Below are 23,946 nucleotides of genomic sequence, written 5' to 3' on the forward strand. Positions count from 1 at the left end.
CTTTATTTGTTCGAAATTCGTTTTTCCTGAAAACGTTGCAGCTCAAAATGCTTTAATCATTATATCATCTTAATTTAATTATTTAGTCATTTAAAGGCAATATTAAAAAGATGGGTTTTTAGTTTTGACTTGAACATATTTGCTGAGGTTGCATCCCTAATGTAAACTGGCAGTGCATTCCACAATTTGGGTGCATAAAATGAGAATGCAGCTTCACAAAATGTACTGATGTCTTATAGCAACATGTGTGTAGTTCATTGGCTGTAGTTCATTGTGAATAGGAACCTCTGCCAAATCAGTAACATATTGTAATCTAGAGGGAGGCTGGGGGAGGTTGAAATCGGAGGACGGGCTCGATGCAATGCATATAGATGGAATGTTTAATACTATCAAACGCATATGTTTAGCAATGGTCCCTCCCCTGGTGTTCTACCTCCCCCAGCCTCCCCTGGTGTTCTACCTCCCCTAGCCTCCCCTGCTATTCTACCTCCCCCAGCCTCCCCTGGTGTTCTACCTCCCCCAGCCTCCCCTGGTGTTCTACCTCCCCCAGCCTCCCCTACTATTCTACCTCCCCCAGCCTCCCCTGGTGTTCTACCTCCCCCAGCCTCCCCTGGTGTTCTACCTCCTCCAGCCTCCTCTGGTGTTCTACCTCCCCCAGCCTCCCCTGGTGTTCTACCTCCCCCAGCCTCCCCTGGTGTTCTACCTCCACCAGCCTCCCCTGGTTGTAAGCAAGGGATGTTTGTGAGGCTTGCCTGTGTGTGCGCGGTGGGTGGGCTGCCCCTGGCTGTGTGTCCCCTATACGGGGCCCTTGGAGGGGGGACGACTAGGGGAGGCCGGGGGGGAGAGGAGGCATTGAGTAACTGTTCCCTTTGCATTGTGACATCAGTAAACAGGACAGGCCTGTGATTGTACAGTTCTGGTCGGTCTCTTCCTGTTTGTTCGGTTGGTTCGTCAGAGCAAAGAAGACTGAGGACATATGGTTCACTGTGTTTTCCTCAGGTCTTTTTGTTTTACAACAGCTGTGCCTTTTTACCTACTAAAAGAGCCACCTCTTTACAATGCTAACCTGCTATTTACACACAACGACCACTAGTTGGCGCCTCTTGTAAATTAGCCTACACAGAAAAACTGCTAAATAGCTTTATATTAGCTTATCCTGAAGTGATTTTGAAAATGTAAGGATACTGGGTGGTAGAACCCACATATCTAGGTAAAGTCATGAAAGGAGGGTCCTGAAATTTGATCGAGTGCAAAGATATAATATGTTCTTTTATTCAAATGACCCCTCATGGCTGATTAAGTGTTACGGTATTTTTTTCTGAGTGGTACTTTTTTTTTCTCAGTCCCACTCATATTTTATTTTATTTTTTATTGGATAGAGTTAGTGAAGATAAACAGGAAAGTAGGGGAGAGGGGGCATGTCAGCAGGGCATGGGCTAGATTCAAACCCATGCCGACAGGGGCGTATGTGTGCGCTGTAGACCGCGGTGCTAGACCACTGGACCACCCCAGGCCATGGTGCTAGACCACTGGACCACCCCAGACCATGGTGCTAGACCACTGGACCACCCCAGACCATGGTGCTAGACCACTGGACCACCCCAGGTCATGGTACTAGACCACTGGACCACCCCAGGCCATGGTGCTAGACCACTGAACCACCCCAGGTCATGGTACTAGACCACTGGACCACCCCAGGCCGTGGTACTGGTGCTAGACCACTGGACCACCCCAGGCCATGGTGCTAGACCACTGGACCACCCCAGACCATGGTGCTAGACCACTGGACCACCCCAGACCATGGTGCTAGACCACTGGACCACCCCAGACCATGGTGCTAGACCACTGGACCACCCCAGGCCATGGTACTAGACCACTGGACCACCCCAGGTCATGGTACTAGACCACTGGACCACCCCAGGACCATGGTACTGATACCAGACCTCTGGACCACCCCAGGCCATGGTACGAGACCACTGGACCACCCCAGACCATGGTACTAGACCACTGGACCACCCCAGGTCATGGTACTAGACCACTGGACCACCCCAGGCCATGGTACTGGTGCTAGACCACTGGACCACCCCAGGCCATGGTGCTAGACCACTGGACCACCCCAGGCCATGGTACAAGACCACTGGACCACCCCAGGCCATGGTGCTAGACCACTGGACCACCCCAGGCCATGGTGCTAGACCACTGGACTACCCCAGGCCATGGTACGAGACCACTGGACCACCCCAGGCCATGGTGCTAGACCACTGGACCACCCCAGGCCATGGTACTGGTACTAGACCATTGGACCACCCCAGGCCATGGTGCTAGACCACTGGACCACACCAGGCCATGGTGCTAGACCACTGGACCACCCCAGGCCATGGTGCTAGACCACTGGACCACCCCAGACCGCGTCTTCTTCTTTTCGTTCTTCGCCACTTTATTTGCCCATGTCGCACATGGCTGCCTCGTACAGGTCAGTCAGGGTATTACTACCCTGATCACGCCAGATTTATGGCATGGGGGACGAGACTGGGGGATGAAAACTGTTCAATCCATGATGTTTTATTTTCATGTGTGGGGGTCTCTCTCAGATAAAAAATCTGTTATGATTTAGAAAATCTTTATGTGTGTACCAGGCTTTAATTTCAAACTGAAGTGATAGTCAGGGGACGGTAATATGAATTGTCTGTCCCCAGTCGTGATAGTCAGGGGACGGGCATATGAATGGTCTGTCCCCAGTCGTATCCTCATCAAAAGAGAGGCAGTACCACCCCACTCCCCCTCTCAACAGGCCACCCTGTGTTTCCCTCAAACTTGGCAGCCACATCTTATTGCTGTCATTTCACACAAGCGAGGACAGACAGTTGGACAAGAAACTCACTCCCTTGTCTCTCTGTGAGCTGCCCCCCCCTTCTCTCTCTCTATCTCTCTATCTCTCTGTTTCTCTCTCTCTCTGTTTGTCTCTCTCTCTCTCTCTCTCTCCACCTCTGTGTCTTTCTCTTTCTCTCTGTTTCTCTCTCTCTCTATTTATTCTCTATTTCTCTCTCTCTCTCCCCCCCCCTCTGTGTCTTTTTCTCTCTCTCTGTCTGTCTCTCTCTCTGTGTCTCTACCCCCCCTCTCTCTCTCTCCCTCTCTCTCTCCCTCTCTCTCTCTCGCCCCCCCTCTCTCTCCCTCTCTCTGTCTCTACCCCCCCCCCCCCTCTCTCTCTCTCTGTCTCTAGCTCTACCCCCCCCTCTCTCTCCTTCTCCCTCTCTCTCTCTCTCTCTCTCTCTCTCTCTCTCTCTCTCTCTCTCTCTCTCTCTCTCTCTCTCTCTCTCTCTCTCTCTCTCTCTCTCTCTCTCTCTCTCTCTCTCTCTCTCTCTCTCTCTCTCTCTCTCTCTCTCTCTCTCTCTCTCTCTCTCTCTCTCTCTCTCTCTCTCTCTCCCCCTCGGTCGTGCGTAGGAGTGAACTCGCTGTTACTGCTGACTACGTTTTTTCTCTCTACAACATCTGCATGTAGCACAATTGTCCCAGAGCGCAGCTGTTACGAGGCTATTACTTCATTGGCTTACAGCAAAAAAGCACATTGAGCAAAAGGCAAACATCTCCGCAGAGCTGAACCCCTGAACCCCTGCGCCCTGACCATCGATTCTGAGGTGGATTCAGAGGTTGGACGTTGCTCACGTTAGGGGGGGACTCTTTTGGGAATGCACAAATAGGAATACGAATAATAGGAATAATTTGGAACATGTTACGGGGAAAACTGGTACGTTACTTTGCATTGCATTCGTGTTGTTTTTTCGTAACACATTGTTCTTTATATGATTTATTATATATCAGAAAAAGTGCACACATGACGTGATATGTACCAGACTGACCGACCGACCGACCGGCGTCGGAAGGAATTGCACGTTAATTAAATTAAAGGCTACATGGTCTTTAAATCTCATTAATTAATTAAATCGCATTAATTAATTAAAATCGTATTCATTTAATTCAGCCTGCTCGTTATAGCGCAGCCCTGGCCCAGGTCTCTCAACAGTGCGCACTTCCACTCTGGAAAGTCTTTGTCGATCAGTGTGTTTACAAAATCATGTTTGTACATTTACGTTTATTAAAGCCTACAACATTGTTTTTGACTGAAAAATACGAATCTTTTTTTTTTTTTTTTAAGTCACCGATAAACTCAATTGAACTGTTATTAACTGTGAGTCTGTGACGCGTCGCTGATGATGTTTGAGCTCAGAGCTCAGACTTTAATTCGTCACCTCTGGGTTATAAATAGCCAGGTAGCTTAATAATGAGATCTGGTAGGGCTGCTGCGACCCCCATGTGAGGCGGCCTAGCTGTGGATTTAAATCATGGTGACTCAACCATAATCCATGTTACCTAAATAACATCATCGTGCTGGGATGGAAGCCTGGTTGTGTGTGTGTGTGTGTGTGTGTGTGTGTGTGTGTGTGTGTGTGTGTGTGTGTGTGTGTGTGTGTGTGGGTGTGTGTGTGTGTGTGTGTGTGTGTAAATCATGATGACTCAATCCAGCTTCTGGAATGAGGAAAAGCAGGGGTTAGTGTGTGATTACTGTGACAGAGGCCAGGTAAACACCCACCTGATAAGAGGAGACTCCATTTCAGGATAACGGTAGCGACCCTTAACCGTGTCCAAATAGGTTAATCTGGTGGGAGCGTGTCTATGTTAGATGGTCCCACATTTCTAAGTAATCTAACTAACCCTAACACTGACCCTAACCCTAACCCTAACACTGACCCTAGCCCTAACCCTAACCCTAACACTGACCCTAACCCTAACCCTAACACTGACTCTAACCCTAGCTCTAACACTGACTCTAACCCTAGCCCTAACACTGACCCTAACCCTAGCCCTAACACTGACCCTAACCCTAGCCCTAACACTGACCCTAACCCTAGCCCCAACACTGACCCTAACCCTAGCCCTAACCCTAACACTGACCCTAGCCCTAACCCTAGCCCTAACACTGACCCTAACCCTAACCCTAACACTGACACTGACTCTAACCCTAGCCCTAACCCTAACACTGACCCTAACCCTAACACTGACACTGACTCTAACCCTAGCCCTAACCCTAACACTGACCCTAACACTGACCCTAACCCTAACACTGACTCTAACCCTAGCCCTAACCCTAACACTGACCCTAATCCTAGCCCTAACATTGACCCTAACCCTAACCCTAGCCCTAACCCTAACACTGACCCTAACCCTCGTCCTAATCCTCGTCCTAACCCTAACACTGACCCCAACCCTAGCCCTAACCCTAACACTGACCCTAACCCTAACACTGACTCTAACCCTAACCCTAACATTAACACTGACCTTAACCCTAACACTGACCCTAACACTGACCCTAAGCCTAACCCTAGCCCTAACCCTAACACTGACCCTAACCCGAGCCCTAACCCTAACCCTAACCCTCATCCTAACCCTAACCCTATCCCTATCCCACCTATGAAATATTAGAAATGTGGGACCATTGGGCTGTGGGGATGACCCCAATCTGGTCGTACTGTCTGCCCATCCGTTCTCCATTGAAGCCATCAGAATCTAATCCCTTTTACAATTATGGACACTGCTGTCTGACTGCAGAAGGTCTCCAAAACCAATTCCTGTCAACAGTGAATCAACATCCCTTGTTGACACTCTGCTTGGCTGGATAGGGTGACTTTAAGTTAGTTTTTCTGAGTGGTGCAGTCCCACTCATATTTGTAATTTTATTGGACAGGTACAGTGAAGACAGACAGGAAAGTAGGAAGAGAGGGCATGTCAGCAGGGCATGGGCCGGATTCGAACCCATGCCGACATGGGCATATGTGTGCACTGTAGACCGCGGTGCTAGACCACTGGACCACCCCAGGCCACGACTTCCAGGGTTCTGACATGCATGAACAGGGACAGCATCGAGGAGGGATTCCACTACTATGTGGTTGTAACTATTATTACATTTAAATCGTAGTTAATTACATTTCAATCCTATTTAATTACTATTTAAATCCATGTAGTGTTTCCTGTATAGTTAACTACTTTGTTTAGGAGGTCCTTAATGGGCGAGGGCCAAAGTACATTGCTAATTCCCTTGTCAACTATGTGCCCTCAAGAACACTAAGATCATCTATCGCAGATTTATTAGAGGTTTCCAGCAACAGTCAGAAGAAGATCGGGAGCGCAGCCTTTGCCAACTATGCCCCAAAGCTTTGGAACACATTACCTTTAGAGATCAGGGAAGCCAGCTCACTATATATTTTTAAAAGAAAGCTAAAAACGCACTTCTTCAATATAGCCTTCAACTAGCTCATCTGCACCTGCCTACTGCTCATTTGCCAGCTACTGCACTTTAAATGTTTTATCAACTAGCCCTGCTTTTATATTCATTCTATGCTTGTATATGTTTTTATTATATATGTTTTTATATTCACTTTATGTTCTTATTACTGTTGTAAAGCACTTTGAGCTGCATTTCTTGTAGGAAAGGTGCTATATAAATTAAATAAAGCATTACTTACTTACTTACTTACTTACTTACTTACCATGTAGTGGTGTAATAAGCTACTGTCACGTTTTTCCCAAAGTAAACAAACAAACAAACATTGGAAGTATTATTAAAGTATTATTCCAGCCCTTGAACTTAAATTCCCCCTCTTCTCCTCCCATCCCTGCCTCCAGTCACCTCTCTCTGCTCCTTCTCTCCCATTCCTTCTCTCCCATTCCTCCTCACCCATTCCTTCTCTCCCATTCCTCCTCACCCATTCCTTCTCTCCCAGTGAGTTCAGAGCATTTCAGTCACACGCTCTCATGTCACATGGACCGGTGGTCTCTCAGTAACACACTGTGTGTGGTGTGTTGGATGAAGCAGTTTCAATGTAGTCTTTTTTTCAAAACTATAGCAGACTTTATTATATATAGCAAACTACTATATTTCTTTCAAGGGTTAGCTTTGGGTGTAGTTCAACCTCTTCACTGGTAAAGCGATTGGTAATCTAGTCAAATTCACGTTCAGAGGGGCGCTTAGGTGGCGTAGCGGGTTAAGCGCAGACCATGTAACCGCAGGGGACATATCCTGCATGTCATCCCTCCTCTCTCTCTCACCCATCCTTCCTGTCTAAATCTTCACTGTATCTGTCAAATTAAAAAAATAAATAAATATGAGTGGGACTGCCCCACTCAGAAAAAATAACTTTAAAAAAAAAAAACGTTCAGAGTAGCTTCACCGGACATTGCCTTTTGACCCTGTTCATAACATCACAGTCAAAGAATGAGGCTAGACTGTTGGCCAGACAGAACAAACCCAGGGGTTATGACTTATTATTATGGTATTAGTGCAAAAACAGTGGACGTGTTTTGATCTAGAATAATCAACGCTACAGGGCTGTCCCCAGGCGTTGGGCCTCCGTGCTGTACTATGGTAGGGTTAGTCCTAGGTTATGTTATGTTGTGTTGTGTTGTGCTGTGTTGTGTTGTGTTAAAATGTAAATGGTCCCCACCACGTCCCCCAGACATCACTTGGGTGTTCACCATGACCAAGCAATGTCCTGAGGAGGTCACTTCAGGGTCCTTACCAGGACCGTCCTGACACCATGTTGGGACGTTCTCAGGACCACCATGTAACGTAGGGGCGGCTGTGTCTCAGGAGGTAGAGGCTGTGTCTCAGGAGGTAGAGGCTGTGTCTCAGGATTTAGAGGCTGTGGCTCAGGAGGTAGAGGCTGTGTCTCAGGAGGTAGAGGCTGTGTCTCAGGAGGTAGAGGCTGTGGCTCAGGAGGTAGAGGCTGTGGCTCAGGAGGTAGAGGCTGTGTCTCAGGAGGTAGAGGCTGTGGCTCAGGAGGTAGAGGCTGTGGCTCAGGAGGTAGAGGCTGTGTCCCAGGAGGTAGAGGCTGTGGCTCAGGAGGTAGAGGCTGTGTCTCAGGAGGTTGAGGCTGTGGCTCAGGAGGTTGAGGCTGTGGCTCAGGAGGTTGAGGCGGCGTCTAATGATCGCAAAGTTGGCAGCTAGGCGGTTCAAACCTTGGTGTGGCTTGATGTCAAGGTGTCCTTGGGCAAGACACTGAACCAAGACACTGAACCCCAAATTGCTCCCAATGAGCAGGCCGGCGCCTTGCATGGTAGCTTGCCACCATTGGTGTATGAATGTGTGTGTGAATGGGTGAATGAGAGGCCGTTGTAAAGAGCTTTGGAATAAGGCGTCAGTCCATTTATTAAGAAATAAGCCTGGATTTTCCTTTAGCGGTGTTAATGGAATACCCCCCAGACAGGGAGGATGTGTGTTCCTGACGTCGTGTGTCTGTGGTCCTCAGGCAGTTGTTGTCTTGGCAGTCCTGACCGGGTCCAGCGTGTGTTCTGCGTATGTCTTCCAGGCCAGTCGACCCGAAGGATCAGAATCAGCCCAACCAGCGCAACCCAAAAGTGAGTCCCCCCTACAACAACAACAACAACAACAACAACAACAACAACAACAACAACATGTTCCCTGAGTTCCTCCTGGGTTTATTCAGTCTCATATCTGTCATCACTTCAAATCCTTTTTGGTGACATTGTCAAAAACTAAACCTTCTCTTTCCGGGACATTTTGCATGTTCTCTGTTTGTTTGTTTTACTTTTGTTGTTGTTTTGTTTTACCTCAGAAGTGATGTTTGATTTAATGTACTCTTTACGCTTTATACTATTGCCATTGGTTTTGCTATTATTATTGTTGTTATATGTTGTTCTTATTATTATGACATTGCACTGATATTAATATCGTTTGATTGTTGCGTTGTTGAGGAGTTGCTAAACCCTAAAGCATTTGTGGCATGTCTGGTCATTTGTCTGCATGTCGGCAACCAGTCAAAATGTTCAGACTTTTCTTTCGAAACACGGAACTGCGTTTCAACGTTGTTGTGAATCACAACACAAACTCGCTAGTCGAGCCAAAATACTGGATGGATTGGGTGAGTAATCCCCACTGCTACCTAGTTAACTAGAACACTACTTTACATTGTTAGCAGGCTCACAAAACAAGCTGTGTTAGTTGACTAGCGATGTGTCATTGACTTTCAACAACGTGGAAATGGTATGCATCACATTTTTCGAAAGAAAAGTCTGATCATTACATCGGACCCCGACATGAGGACCACAGCATTAGAACGTGTCACATTTCATTACATGGTACCCTGTAGACTGGGTAAATGACCATTAACATCTGGTTTGATGTAACCAACCTTCTCTCTTCTCACCTCTGTCTCCATCTCTCCCACCTCTCCCTCCACCCTCCACCTCTCCCTCCACCCTCCACCCCTCCCTCCACCCTCCACCTCTCCCTCCACCCTCCATTCCTCCCTCCACCCTCCATCTCTCCCTCCACCCTCCACCTCTCCCTCCACCCTCCACCCCTCCCTCCACCCTCCACCTCTCCCTCCACCCTCCACCTCTCCCTCCACCCTCCACCTCTCCCTCCACCCTCCATCCCTCCCTCCACCCTCCATCTCTCCCTCCACCCTCCACCTCTCCCTCCACCCTCCATCCCTCCCTCCACCCTCCACCCCTCCCTCCACCCTCCATCTCTCCCTCCACCCTCCACGTCTCCCTCCACCCTCCACCTCTCCCTCCACCCTCCACCTCTCCCTCCACCCTCCATCCCTCCCTCCACCCTCCATCTCTCCCTCCACCCTCCACCTCTCCCTCCACCCTCCACCTCTCCCTCCACCCTCCACCTCTCCCTCCACCCTCCACCCCTCCCTCCACCCTCCACCTCTCCCTCCACCCTCCATCCCTCCCTCCACCCTCCATCCCTCCCTCCAGTCCCCATCTCAGACTGGGTGAGCTCCGCGGGGTCCTGTCAGGGCCGCTGCTTCGAGCTGGAGGAGGCCCAGCCGCCGGGATGCCGCTGTGACAACCTGTGTAAGACATACTACAGCTGCTGCTCAGACTTCGACGAGCACTGTCTGAAAACAGGTGGGCGGCCATATTGTTTTAGTCTATAACTGTGGTGCTTCAGGATGAATCATTCATCTATCATTACTACTTATAGTTAGTACTAGTTATACTGACTATAGTTATAACACTATTATAACACTATTAACTCTACTGTTATTATTATTATTATTTTTATTTATTTAACCTTTATTTAACCAGATAGTTCAGTTGAGAACCAATTCTCATTTACAATGACGATCTGGCCAATTGGCAGAACAGAGGCAAGTCTGTACACAGTTGGAGGTCAGTCAGGGCAGTGTTCAGAGAGGGGCCAGACGTGTAAAGAATGGTGTCGTCAGCGTACAGATGGATGTAAGAGTTGCCAGCCGCGTGAGCAATGTTATTGATAAAAATATTAAATAGTGTTGGATCCAGAATGGAGCCCTGGGGGACACCCATGGACAGGGACATTGGGTCAGACAGCAGGCCTTCAGCTCTCACAGACTGCACATGACCAGAGAAGTAGTTGCTAAACCATGCCAGGCATTCCTCTCCAACATCCTTGAGTCTGTCAAGCAGGATGCAGTGGTCCACGGAGTCAAAGGCCTTTGCCAGGTCAATAAATACAGCTACACAGTAGCGCTTAGAGTCAAAGGCGCATATGATGTCGTTTAGCACTTTAAGTGTTGCAGAGACACAGCCGTAGCCAGATCTGTTAAATAACTCTGTTATTACACTAGTTATAGTTAGTACTAGTTATACTAACTATAGTTATAACACTATTATAACACTATTAACTCTAATGTTATTATTCTGTTAAATAACGGTTATTACACTAGTTATACTAACTATAGTTATAACAGTATTATAACACTATTAACTTGTATTCAGCGTCTTTGAGCCTCGGAAAAGCGCTATATAAATTCAATGAATTATTATTATTATTATTAACTCTACTGTTATTATTCTGTTAAATATCTCTGTTATTACGCACGGTATTAGAGTATGGTCCCCATTGAAACAAAGCCATTATACCAGCCAGCCTCTGTTGACTAATGAAAGCCATGTGATACATCTGGAACACCATTTCACCATATTAGATAAAACAAACTTGTTTTTTTGGGGTCTGTCTCAGCGGGGGGGTTTGAGTGCAGTGAGGACCGCTGTGGGGAGACCAGGAACGATGACCACGCCTGCCACTGCTCAGAGGACTGCCTGGAGAGACGCGACTGCTGCTCCAACTACAAGGCCCTGTGTAAAGGTACTAAACAAGGCCCTGTGTAAAGGTACTATACAAGGCTCTGTGTAAAGGTACTATACAAGGCTCTGTGTAAAGGTACTATACAAGGCCCTGTGTAAAGGTACTGAACAAGGCCCTGTGTAAAGGTACTATACAAGGCCCTGTGTAAAGGTACTATACAAGGCCCTGTGTAAAGGTACTATACAAGGCCCTGTGTAAAGGTACTGAACAAGGCCCTGTGTAAAGGTACTATACAAGGCCCTGTGTAAAGGTACTATACAAGGCCCTGTGTAAAGGTACTGAACAAGGCCCTGTGTAAAGGTACTATACAAGGCCCTGTGTAAAGGTACTATACAAGGCCCTGTGTAAAGGTACTATACAAGGCCCTGTCTAAAGGTACTATACAAGGCCCTGTGTAAAGGTACTATACAAGGCCCTGTGTAAAGGTACTATACAAGGCCCTGTGTAAAGGTACCTAGACCACTACAAGGCCCTGTGTAAAGATAGCTAGACCCGTGCCTCCCCTGGAACAGGTGTACAGGTATAGAGCCGTGCTTCATGATGGCCTGCTGTATGTTTGCCTAAACATTGGTCATCAAAATAAATATCCTCCTGCAAGCGACTCTTACTAATGTAGTGTTTTTTTATTTTTTTTTACGTCTTCTTACCAAGGGGAGGCTGGTGGAGGTAGAAATCGTAATGCACGGAATGGAATGTGTTAGATAGCATTCTTCATTCCCTTCCATCCCATGCATTCCGATGAGCCTGTCCTCCGATGTCTACCTCCACTTTTTTCACAAAAGATGGCGGCGCGCATAGACGCAGCGGCTGGAGTGGCTTCAACGCTGGCGTTTTTTTGTGTTTTTAAGTACATTTGTATGTACATTTTTATTTTAGTACTTATAGGGAACGGTTGTGTAAATAGTACCTACAGCAGACTAGACTTACTAGAAGTTGGTGTGCAAAATGAGAGGACTGTAACAACGGAATTCTTGGAACAACAGGGAATCCCATTCGACATCGCTAGGTCGCCGGGTGAACAGTACTACGCTATCCCAACACTAAGGCGTAAGCGGCGGAGGCGAGACCGTAAACAACGCCGAGGAGCAAGGGGAGGCCTGCTAGCTAGGCTGAGGAGAAGCCCAGACAAACCTGCTTTGCCGAGTATTTTCCTATCCAACGTCAGGTCCCTGACGAATAAGATGGATGAACTGAGACTACAAGTTGCCAAAAATAACATCGTGGGAGATAGCTGTGTGATTATTCTCACTGAAACCTGGCTAAATGAAACTATCGTGGACTCCGCGATTAGCTTGGAGGGCCGCACTCTACATCGCGCTGACCGCACGCAGCTCAGCGGTAAGTCCCGCGGAGGCGGCCTCATAATATCGACGAAGGATAGCTGGTGCTTAAACACGAAAACTGTAAGTAGCCACTGCTCCCCAGACCTGGAATACTTGACTGTAAAATGCCGACCCACATACCTCCCGAGGGAATTCAACGCGGTGTACATAACATCTGTTTACATTGCGCCTAGCGCGGATGGTAGCCTAGCATTGGCGCGGCTATATGACGTCATCAGTGGTCAACAAAGCACAGATCCACAGGCAATTCACATTATAGCAGGAGATTTCAATCATGTCGACCTGAAGGCAGTACTACCCAAGTTCTATCAGCATGTGAAATGTGCAACAAGAGGAGAAAAAACACTGGACAAGGTATACACCAACATCAAACGTGCTTACAAGGCTAGTCCGCTAGCTCATCTAGGCATGTCTGACCATGTGTCAATCCTCCTGATCCCAGCATACACTACCATGGGAAAAAGTGCTCCCATCACCACTAAGACTGTCAGAACCTGGCCAGAAGGGTCCGCTCCACTGCAGATCTGCCTAAATGACACCCCATGGCAGGAATATGAGCATGAGGACCTGGAACAGTACACGTCGTCGGTTCTGAACCACATAGTGAACTGCACCAACTCAGTCACCGTGGACAAACGGGTCCGGGTCTACCCCAACACGAAGCCATGGATGACTGGGAAGGTCCAAAAACTGATCAACGAGAGGGACAACGCCTTCTTCGCAGGGAAGAGCACACCGCTGTACAGCACCACCAGGGCTAACCTAAAGCGCGGAATCAAAGCGGCCAAGGCAGACCACAGAGAGAAGATTGAGGAATGCTTCCTGAGCAACGACTCCAGGCGGATGTGGCAGGGGGTTCAGCACATGACAAACTTCAGAGCCAACAGGCTCACAGCCGCAGAGGACGACCCCCTGCTGGCGGGAAAGCTGAACACCTTCTACGCCCGGTTCGACGAGGGGCGAACGGAGGTAACCACAACACAAACACCACTCTCTCCAGCTCTCAGCAGCCTCACCCTCACAGAGCATGAAGTGAGACGCGTGCTGAAGGTGGTGGACCCCAGGAAAGCCTCGGGGCCGGATGGCGTCCTGGGACGGGTGCTGAGGGACTGCGCCGACCAGCTGGCCGGGGTTTTCACCAACATCTTCAACCAGTCCCTGTCCCAGGCCACCATCCCACCCTGCCTGAAAACCTCAACTATCATCCCAGTCCCGAAGAAAAGCATGGTGAGCTGCCTAAACGACTACCGCCCGGTGGCACTCACACCAATCATCATGAAGTGCTTCGAGAAACTAGTCCGGGCCCACATACTCACACGCCTCCCGCCCAACCTGGATCCATACCAGTTCGCCTACAGAGCCCACAGGTCCACAGAGGACGCCATCGCGACGACTCTCCATGCCACTCTATCCCACCTGGAGAGGGGAAACAGCTACGCGAGACTGCTCTTTGTGGACTTCAGCTCCGCCTTCAACACCATCCTTCCAGACAGGCTAGTGACCAAACTACTAGACCTGGGTCTATCACACTCCATATGTGCATGGATCAAGGACTTCCTGACCGACCGCCCCCAGAGGGTGCGGGTGGGCCCCCACACCTCCACAGCCCTCAGACTCAGCACTGGGTCCCCCCAGGGCTGCATGCTAAGCCCCATCCTCTACAACCTCTACACCTACGACTTCACCCCCGTCCACCCCAGCAACTCCATCGTAAAGTTTGCAGACGACACCACCGTGGTGGGATGCATCTCGGGGGGGGACGAGGCGGCGTACAGGGATGAGGTAGAGCAACTGAGCAAGCTGTGCAAGGTTAACAACCTGCTGCTGAACAAGTCAAAGAGCCAGGAAATCATCGTAGACTTCAGGAGGAAAAAGTCCGAGATCCAGCCCCTGCTCATCGACGGAGAGAGCGTGGAGAGATTCTCAACCCTCCGATTCCTGGGGATGCACATGCGGGATGACCTGACCTGGAAGGACAACACAAAAGCCACCATCAAGAAGGCACAACAGCGGCTATACATCCTGAGAGTCCTCAGGAAGGAACACAGCAAGCAGGAGATACTGGTGACCTTCTACCGCGGCGCAGTGGAGAGCATCCTCACCTACGGCATCTGCAACTGGTTCTCCAGCTGCACAACCGCGGAGAGAAATGCGCTACAGAGAGTCGTGAGAACAGCACAGAAGATCACCTGCGCCCCCCTCCCCTCTCTGGAAGAGCTGTACAACACACGCTGTCTCAGGAAGGCCTCCAAGATCTCCAGGGACCCAACCCACCCTGGGTACGAACACTTTACCCGGCTGCCCTCGAAAAGGCGGTTCAGGACCTTGGCCGCAAGGACAAACAGACTGAAGAACAGCTTCTACCACAGGGCCGTCCAGGCCCTGAACACAGCAAAGACCTAGGTTCTGGGCCCTGGACAGTCTGGACGGATTGATGGCAGCTGCTGGACTGAAAAAATCAGGTGTAGTGCTGAGGCACAAATATGTACATTTCAAGCCTGCAAACTGCGACACTTTAAATAAATGTGCAATAACACTATTGTGCAATATGACAACCCTAGTCGTCTATCTGTACAGTATAGTATAGTGGATAGTGTACATAGCCTTTATTTATGTGAACCAGCTCCTTCCCTTCTTGTGATTTATTTAAACGTTTTTTTTTTCTTTCCTAACACCAGGGGAGCCACCCCTCCTAAATGTCGTTGTTTGGTACCTGTACTGTAGCAATGACAATAAAGACCATTCATTCATTCATTCATTCATTCATTCACTGGCCTCTCCTGCTCCTGCTGTTCCTCACCCTTGTCTTGGCTTGTGTCTCCCCCCCTGGCAGGTGACTCCCCCTGGGTGGAGGGGGACTGTGAGGAGATCCTCCAGCCTGAGTGTCCCGCTGGGTACGTAGGAGAACCTCCCAGTGTACTCTGGGTAATACTATGGGTAGTACCTCCTGGATATCAGCTACACCCACTTGACAGACAGGTCACACCAGGGGAGGCTGGGGGAGGTGGACATCGGAGGACGGGCTCATTGTGATGCATGGAGCGGTATCAAACACGGTCCTTATTACATACACCATTCAGTGCATCACAATGAGCCCGTCCTCCGATGTCCACCTCCACCAGCCTCCCCTGGTTTGACGTGTCTGTTTAAGCTGCTTGGTGTCTAGTATTGCAAGGCAGAACCTTGTACCTGTGGTAGGATCTGCAGTAAAGCTGCTGCCTTTTAACTAGGACATGACCCTACAACCCTTCAGTACAGAATGTGCACTGTTGGACGGAACACAAGTCAATTCTGGGCCTCACTGTATTTGCATTAGTCTTTAATTCCCATTATTTGAATTATATTTTAATATAAAATGTTTATGTTTTCTGTCTGGATGTTTCTCTGATCTCACTCTCTGTTGACGTGCAGCTTGTTTCTACGGGGCTCTGTCAAAGAGACAGTAATAGTAATATCTCCCCTGTAATAATAAAGATAAGTAAGATGAATAAATAATAATAGTAAGTGATGTGGTGGTTCTGCAGCTTCATCCGGCCCCCCCTCATCATGCTGTCTGTGGACGGGTTCAGATCCTCCTACATGAAGAAGGGCAAGGCCGTCATCCCCACCATGGAGAAGCTGAGTAAGACACCACGCGTTTATCACATCTACCTCAAACCCTGAATATTTACATCACATCTACCTCTAACCCTGACTATTTACATCACATATACCTCTAACCCTGAATATTTATATCACATATACCTCTAACCCTGACTATTTACATCACATCTACCTCAAACCCTGACTATTTACATCACATACACTTCAAATACTGACTATTTACATCACATACACTTCAAATACTGACTATATACATCACATATACCTCAAATACTGACTATGTACATCACATTATACCTCTAACCCTGACTATTTACATCACATATACCTCTAACCCTGACTATTTACATCACATATACCTCTAACCCTGACTATTTACATCACATCTACCTCAAATACGGACTATTTACATCACATATACCTCAAATACTGACTTATCTATGGTTATATTTACCTCAAATCCTGACTATTTACATTTACCTAAAAGCCCTGACTCATTTATAGTTATATTTACCTAAAAAACATTTACATGAGCACTTTAATCCAAAGCGACTTACAGTCAGCACATTGTCTCAGTAAGTGAACCAACTGTCATCAGTCATTGTCAGTAAAACCTACGATAAGAACCAGTTCCATCAGCAGTCACAGTGCTGGAGGAGGGGAGAAAACAAGGTTTGTTTTGAAAAACAAGGTTGTTGTGTTTTTTTTTTAAGAGTTCAGTTGACTGACTAACCCGTTTAAACTATGTCTAAGCTTAAGATGTTACATCCAGGTCTCTCTTAAAGAATAGATGTGATCACAATGAGACTAACATGGTTAAATAAAGGATAGAGACATGACTTGACCACAAAGAATCTCTGTTTGAACATGGCCTAGAGAGGGCCAGGAGTGTTACCTGATCAGATCAAGTTGTCAGGTACTCCTTGCGCTTAGTATGATGAATGGTTTAAAACTAGAACAGTATGTTACTGACCATATGACACTGTTTAAAACTAGTACAGTATGTTATTGACCATATGACACTGTTTAAAACTAGTAGAGTATGTTATTGACCATATGACTGTGTGTTCTATAGAGACGTGTGGTACACATGCAGCCTACATGCGACCAGTCTACCCCTCCAAAACCTTCCCCAACCTGTACACGCTCGCCACGGTACGTCTGCCCTGCTATTCAGATGATCAGTTTCTATAACGCTTTTATATTCATTCTATGCTTGTATATGTTTTTATATATGTTTTTCTATTCACTTTATGTTCTTATTCCTGTTGTAAAGCACTTTGAGCTGCATTTCTTGTATGAAATGTGCTATATAAATAAAGCTTTAATTACTTACTTACTTACTATAATCCACATCACATCTGTGGAGGCTGGTGGAAGTAGAAATCAGAGGACGGGCTCATTGTAATGCCTGGAACGGAATCAGGAAGGGTATCACAAGTGTTTGACCATTCCTTGCGGTTGATGACCATTCCTCATTCCATTCCATGCATCACAATGAGCCCGTCCTCCGATTTCTACCTCCCCCAGCCTCCCACCCAGTTGAGTCTATGTGACCAGCCTCCACTGATGTCCAGTAGCAACATTGTAACAGAACCAGTTGATACAGTAACAGTTACCGCCTCAATGGTGAACTCTGTACCGTTCTTGGTAACTCTTAACTTAGTTACGATAATAACAAGAATATTCCGTATAATAATAATAATGATGTCATGTTCTTCAGGGTCTTTATCCCGAGTCCCATGGGATTGTGGGTAACTCCATGCATGACCCTGTGTTTGAGGCCAACTTCATCCTGAGAGGCAGGGAGAAGCTGAACCACCGATGGTGGGGGGGGCAACCGGTGAGTAGACACCTGTCAGCCTTAACAGAGGGTTGGGCGTCTAATGATCGCAAGGTCGGTGGTTCGATCCCCGGCTCCTCCTGTCCACTTGTCGAGGTGTCCTTGGGCAAGACACTGAACCCCAAATTGCTCCCAGTGAGCGGGCCAGCGCCTTGCATGGTAGCATGCCGCCGTTGGTGTGTTGGGGTTCCTGTGTTAGTCTAGTTATAGCTGTGTTGTTATGATAATGTCTCATGTTGTGTATCTGAGCTGATGCGTGTTATCTCATGTGTAGATCTGGATCACGGCAGAGAAGCAAGGCGTCAAGGCTGGCACGTTCTTCTGGCCATGGTGAGTTAGATTATATATAACAAATATGAATATATATCATATCGTTAGCCTCATAGCATAATTGCCTAAGTCATATTTTGGCCTAATTATACTGTGAGGCTAACGATTTATAAATCTCTGTAGATGAAGATTGGTCCCCTTCCCTTATTTACTGTTTTGATGTTGAATTGTTAAACCTGAAGTACAGTATAATACTATTACTATAATACTATTACTATAATGCTACTATACAAATCAATATAATACTGCTAATACTACTATTAATATAATACTACAATACAAATTAATATAATACTAATAATACTATTAATATACTACTACAATACAAATAATACTATCTAATAAAATACTAATACTACTATTAATAGTAATGAATACTAATAATATAATATTACTACAGTAAAAGGTTGTGATCTGCCTGTTGTGAAGTGATTAGCATATCAATGACCTAACAAGCACGAGGGATAGAGGCCTCCATAACAATACCACCCCCCCCCACACACACACACACACACACACACACACACAGACACACACAGACACACACACAGACACACACAGACACACACACACACACACACACACACACACACACACACACACACAGACACAGCAGCCATTGAGTTGTCAATGCTTCCGTGTGGAAACGCAGCTTGTTGTGCTGGCTAGCTTCTCATATTAGCATAGCGCGTTAGAGACGTACTGTTAACCCTCTATTCTTAACGAGTGCCAGTTGTTGTGGTTGCAGGAAGTGTAACCATGTGTTGCCATGTCTGTGTGTCTCCCTGCAGGGTGATCCCCCTGGAGAGACGCATCCTCACCATCCTCCGCTGGCTCAGCCTCCCTGACGACGAGAGGTTAGCCTGGCAGGGAGGCCGGCCGAGGTAGACATCGGAGGCCAGGGGACTCGTTGTTGTGATAGCGTTTCTCATTCCGTTCCGTGCGTTACAACGAGTCCCCGTCCTCCGATTTCTACCTCCGCCAGCCTCCCCTGTATCCTGTGTACCCCCCGACACATTCATCATGTATTTCATGTTGTTGCTTCTGGAACACAGGAAGTGGTTTTGTTTTCCTGAGGTGTTCTTTCTGCCTCGGCTCTTTGGAAAAGCTGAGATACAAGCTTACATGAGGGTGTGTGTGTGTGTGTGTCTGTGTGTCTGTGTGTGTGTGTCTGTGTGTGTGTGTGTGTGTGTGTGTGCGTGCGTTCGTGTGTGTGTGTGCGCGTGTTTGTGCGTGTGCGTGTGCGTGTGTGTGTATGTGTGTGCGTGTGTGTGTGTGTGTGTGTGTGTTCCAGGCCCTACGTCTACGCCGTCCACTCAGAGCAGCCGGACACCTTCGGACATCGTCTGGGACCTCATAGCAGCGAGGTGAGCTGCTCTCTGATTGGCTGGGAGAAGGTTAGGCTGCTCTGATTGGCTGGGAGGTGGTTAGGCTGCTCTGATTGGCTGAGAGATGGTTGCTATGCTCACAGTCATGGTGGTGGAATCTTGGATTGAACAGTTTTGATCGTATTGTGTGTGGTGTGCGCCGATATTCCCCACATACATAAAGATTATCGTTAGTGTAGAGTCTCGTTCCCCAAGCCAGAAATCTTGCGTGATCAAACGTGATCTAACATAGTACCCTGACTGACCTGTACGAGGCAGCCATGTGCGACAGGGCAAATAAAGTGCAGAAGAACGAAAAGAAGAAGTCAGCTCGCTTCTTGATTGGCTACATTCCATCCACGTCACAATCGGACTCGTGAGCAGGGTTGCCAGAGGGGATAGACACTTTCCAGCCTAACCACAGTCTAAAACCGCTAATTCCACCCAAAAAACTAGCCCATCTGGCAACCCTGCTCGGGAGTAGTCGGGAGTCGGGAGTTGCCCACACACATGAGGATTTTTGGTCGTAAATATTGAACATGTTTATTATTTACGAGTGTCGAACCCGACCATTCTCTGAGCAGATTATCGGGAGAAAATGGACTCTTAACACACCTCACACCACAGGATAATCTTGTAGGATAATCTTTAGAGCCGTCCGATAAGCGGGCGTTTGCTGTCCTTAGTCGGAAGGGGGAAAATCGCCCCAAAATCGCCAGATTATCTTTATGTGTGTACCGGGCTTTAGTTGGTCGTCCTCCTCTCTCTCTCTCTCTGTCTCTCTCTCTTCTCTCTCTCTCACTCTCTCTGTCTCATACTCTCTCTCTCTCTCTCTCTCATTCTCTCTCTCTCTCTCTCTCTCTCTCTCTCTCTCTCTCTCTCTAGTATGAACATCTTACTGACTGGGCAGGGCTTTAATAATATCTCTGAATTTATTAGCACATTTAAAAAATAAAAAATAAAGAGATGAAAAGCACAATCATTGTCAAAGTGTTGACCTTGACCCATGACCCCCTGGTCTTCAGTACCTTGTTGTGTGTGTGTGTGTGTGTGTGTGTGTGTGTGTGTGTGTGTGTGTGTGTGTGTAGCTGGACAACCCCCTGAAGGAGATAGACAACGTCATCGGTCAGCTGATGAACGGGCTGAAGCAGATGAACCTGCACCGCTGTGTCAACGTCATCATCGTAGGAGACCACGGTACACACACACACACACACACACACACACACACACACACACACACACACACACACACACACACACACACACTGGTAGTTCAGTACAGCAGTGTGAAAGGCATTATAAAGCTCTTTGGCTCTTAACACTAGAACAGCAATAGTGGGGTCACGGTGACCCTGTGAGAAAAAAATATGATTATACGTTTGCACTAGATCAAATTTCAAGACCCTCCTTTCATGGTGTTTCTTTGATATGTGCGTTCTGCCACCCAGTATCCTTACATTTTCAAAACCACATCAGGATCAGTTTTTCTGTGTCGGAGGCAGGCTGATTTACAAGAATCGCCATCTAGTGATCTCTGTGCTCCCCAGGCATGGAGGAGGCCCACTGTGACAGGACAGAGTTCCTCAGCACCTACCCCGTCAACGTGGACGAGATCCACCTCATCCCCGGCTCCGTGGGACGCATCCGCCCCAAAGACCCCAAAGCAAACTGTACGTCTATAACTATAACTATAACTAACTACTATAACTATAACTAACTACTATAACTATAACTAACTACTATAACTATAACTAACTACTTTAACTCTAACTCTAACTAACTACTATAACTATAACTATAAGTAACTACTATAACTATAAGTAACTACTATAACTATAACTATAAATAACTACTATAACTATAACTATAACTATAACTAACTACTATAATTATAACTAACTACAATAACTAATAACTAACTATGACTAATAGTTATCTGTGACTAAACTGTACGTTATCTTTTCCTCTTTCAGACGACCCGAAAGTAGTCGTCGCAAATCTCACGGTAAGTTCTCATGACAAATGTCTCTGCTGTAAACACCCCACTGTAAGGCCTCTACACCAGGGGAGGCTGGTGGAGGTAGAAATCGGAGGACGGGTTCATTGTAATGCATGGAATGGAATGAGGAACGGTATCAAACACGTGTGTATTACAATGAGTCCGTCCTCCCGAGTCCGTCCTACCTCCATCAGCCTCTCACTGATCTACAATACATGTGTGACACGTTCTAATGCTTTGGTCCACATGTCGCGATCTGATGTAATGATTTATTTACAATTTAACGTTGTTGAAAATCAACGAAACATCGCTAGTCAACTAACACAGCTTGTTTTGTGAGCCTGCTAACATTGTAAAGTAGTGTTCTAGTTAACTAGGTAGCAGTGGGGATTACTCACCCAATCCATTGCGTATTTTGGCTTGACTAGCGAGTTTTTGATGTGATTCTTAACAACAACGTTGAAACGTAGTTCTGTGTTTCAAAAGAAAAGTCTGAACATTTTGATTGGTTGCCGGCATGCAGACCAAATGACCAGACTGTGTCACTGTGGTGACCCTTGACCTTGACCCTTGACCTCTGCCTCCAGTGTAAGATGCCCAACCAGCACTTCAAGCCGTACCTGAAGCAGCACCTGCCCAAGAGGCTCCACTACGCCAACAACCGCAGGATCGAGGCCGTGCACCTGCTCATGGAGCGGAAGTGGCACATCGCCAAGTAACCAGTCTGATTAACTATCTATGTTATTACTACTGTAGTTGTGCAAGTAACCAATCTGATTAACTATCTATGTTATTACTAGTTGTACTGCTAAATGTGGCACATCGCCATGTCGTGACGTTAGAATTACAAGGTTCTATCTCCATTTTTGTCAAAATTGAGTTTTTTACATAATCTGATCCATTATGTAATGCCTGTGTGGTGTTATTTTAAAAATGTTGACATTTTTTGAGTTAGTAATTCATAAAATACAAAGGTTCCATCTCACAAAACATAATGGAATGTAAAAACTTTGATGCTCAATATCTCTGAACTAACCTAAACGGAGATAGAACCTTATAATTCTATGCTCACGAAATGTCATCTGTGAGGTCAGTCGTCTGCGCTGGGTGATGTTGTGTAACGCTGAGTGTTGTTGTTGCTCCTCCTCCTGACAGGAAGGTTCCTGAAAACAGGAGGAATCCTGGGAGATGTGGTTTCTTTGGTGATCACGGATTTGACAATAAGATCAACAGTATGCGGGTATACATCTTCTCACACTGCTCTCTCACTCCTCTATGACTTCTATCACTCTTCTATGACTTCTATCACTCTTCTATCACTCATATCACTCTTCTCTGACTTATATCACTCTTCTATGACTTCTATGACATCTCTCACTCTTTTCTGACTTCTATCACTCATATCACTCTTCTATGACTTCTATGACTTCTGTCACTCCCCTCACTCTTCTGTCACTGTTTTACCATCATTTGTCAGTGCAGTTAGTTTTGGGGTACAGTCCTTGCTGTCTGTGTACTAGTACAGGTAGTTTTGGGGTACACTCCTGCCTGGCTGTGTTCCAGTATTTAAAGGTTTGCTGTCCTTCCGTACAGACGATCTTCCTGGGTTACGGACCAACCTTCAAGTTCCAGAAGAAAGTGCCTGAATTTGAAAACATTGAGTTGTACAACGTTATGTGTGGTAAGTCTGATGTCTGATTCACCTCCCTGTGGACAACAACCAAGAATCACAATCAGAATTGCTTTTTTTTACAGCCCAATGTACACAAGAGTAAACATCTTTGGCTTAGGTTCAACATTGGCATTGCAGCAAGATACACAATAACAATAATAGAGTGAAGTACAATACGTAAAGTAAGTAATAATAAAGTGATGGTAGTCATACTACAGTGGAATCGATGCAAAAGTGCCGTGCAAAGTGCAATACTATGAAATTCAATATGGTACAGTACAAGTAATAATACTAATAATAATAACTTTTATTTGTATAGCACTTTTCCTACAAACGTCAAAGTAGTCAGGTAGTGTTCAAGTAATCAACTAGTGTGCAAGTAGTCATATAATACATATTATTATTATATGAAACTGAATGAACAACAGTGTTATTGGTTAAAATATTGAGTTGTACATAGTAATAACTTTATTTCTATAGCAACGTCGTGTGTGGTAAGATTTCTGTTTCACGTCTCTGTCGAATTACAAAAAACAACATAACGTTTCAACTGAAACACCAAGGAACTGACTGAACAACAATGTTATACTGGACATTTGTCACATACTATTGTCACTTTTTTATGTTG

General features: G+C 46.6%; 1 protein-coding gene across 2 annotated transcripts in view; it reads left to right on the top strand.

Annotated features, from left to right (window-relative positions):
* Positions 1–3,611: 3,611 nt before the first annotated feature.
* Positions 3,612–23,946, top strand: part of enpp2l (ectonucleotide pyrophosphatase/phosphodiesterase 2-like) — a 57,346-nt gene continuing 37,011 nt past the window's right edge. For both annotated transcript variants that reach the window (XR_013937464.1, XM_080532269.1), the window contains exons 1-17: positions 3,612–3,745; positions 8,301–8,409; positions 9,784–9,936; positions 11,033–11,158; positions 15,335–15,395; positions 16,026–16,123; positions 17,180–17,259; positions 17,828–17,947; positions 18,222–18,277; positions 19,069–19,134; positions 19,572–19,644; positions 20,733–20,841; positions 21,195–21,317; positions 21,621–21,652; positions 22,234–22,361; positions 22,802–22,886; positions 23,240–23,327. Coding sequence is in view for 1 of the 2 variants with exons in the window: in XM_080532269.1 (XP_080388395.1) it covers positions 3,728–3,745; positions 8,301–8,409; positions 9,784–9,936; positions 11,033–11,158; positions 15,335–15,395; positions 16,026–16,123; positions 17,180–17,259; positions 17,828–17,947; positions 18,222–18,277; positions 19,069–19,134; positions 19,572–19,644; positions 20,733–20,841; positions 21,195–21,317; positions 21,621–21,652; positions 22,234–22,361; positions 22,802–22,886; positions 23,240–23,327 (1,525 nt within the window). In the remaining variant the exon portion in view is untranslated. The remainder of the gene's footprint in view (positions 3,746–8,300; positions 8,410–9,783; positions 9,937–11,032; positions 11,159–15,334; positions 15,396–16,025; positions 16,124–17,179; positions 17,260–17,827; positions 17,948–18,221; positions 18,278–19,068; positions 19,135–19,571; positions 19,645–20,732; positions 20,842–21,194; positions 21,318–21,620; positions 21,653–22,233; positions 22,362–22,801; positions 22,887–23,239; positions 23,328–23,946) is intronic.

Source organism: Nansenia antarctica (assembly GCF_963989245.1).
Source record: "Nansenia antarctica genome assembly, chromosome: 5".
Lineage (NCBI taxonomy): Eukaryota > Metazoa > Chordata > Actinopteri > Argentiniformes > Microstomatidae > Nansenia > Nansenia antarctica.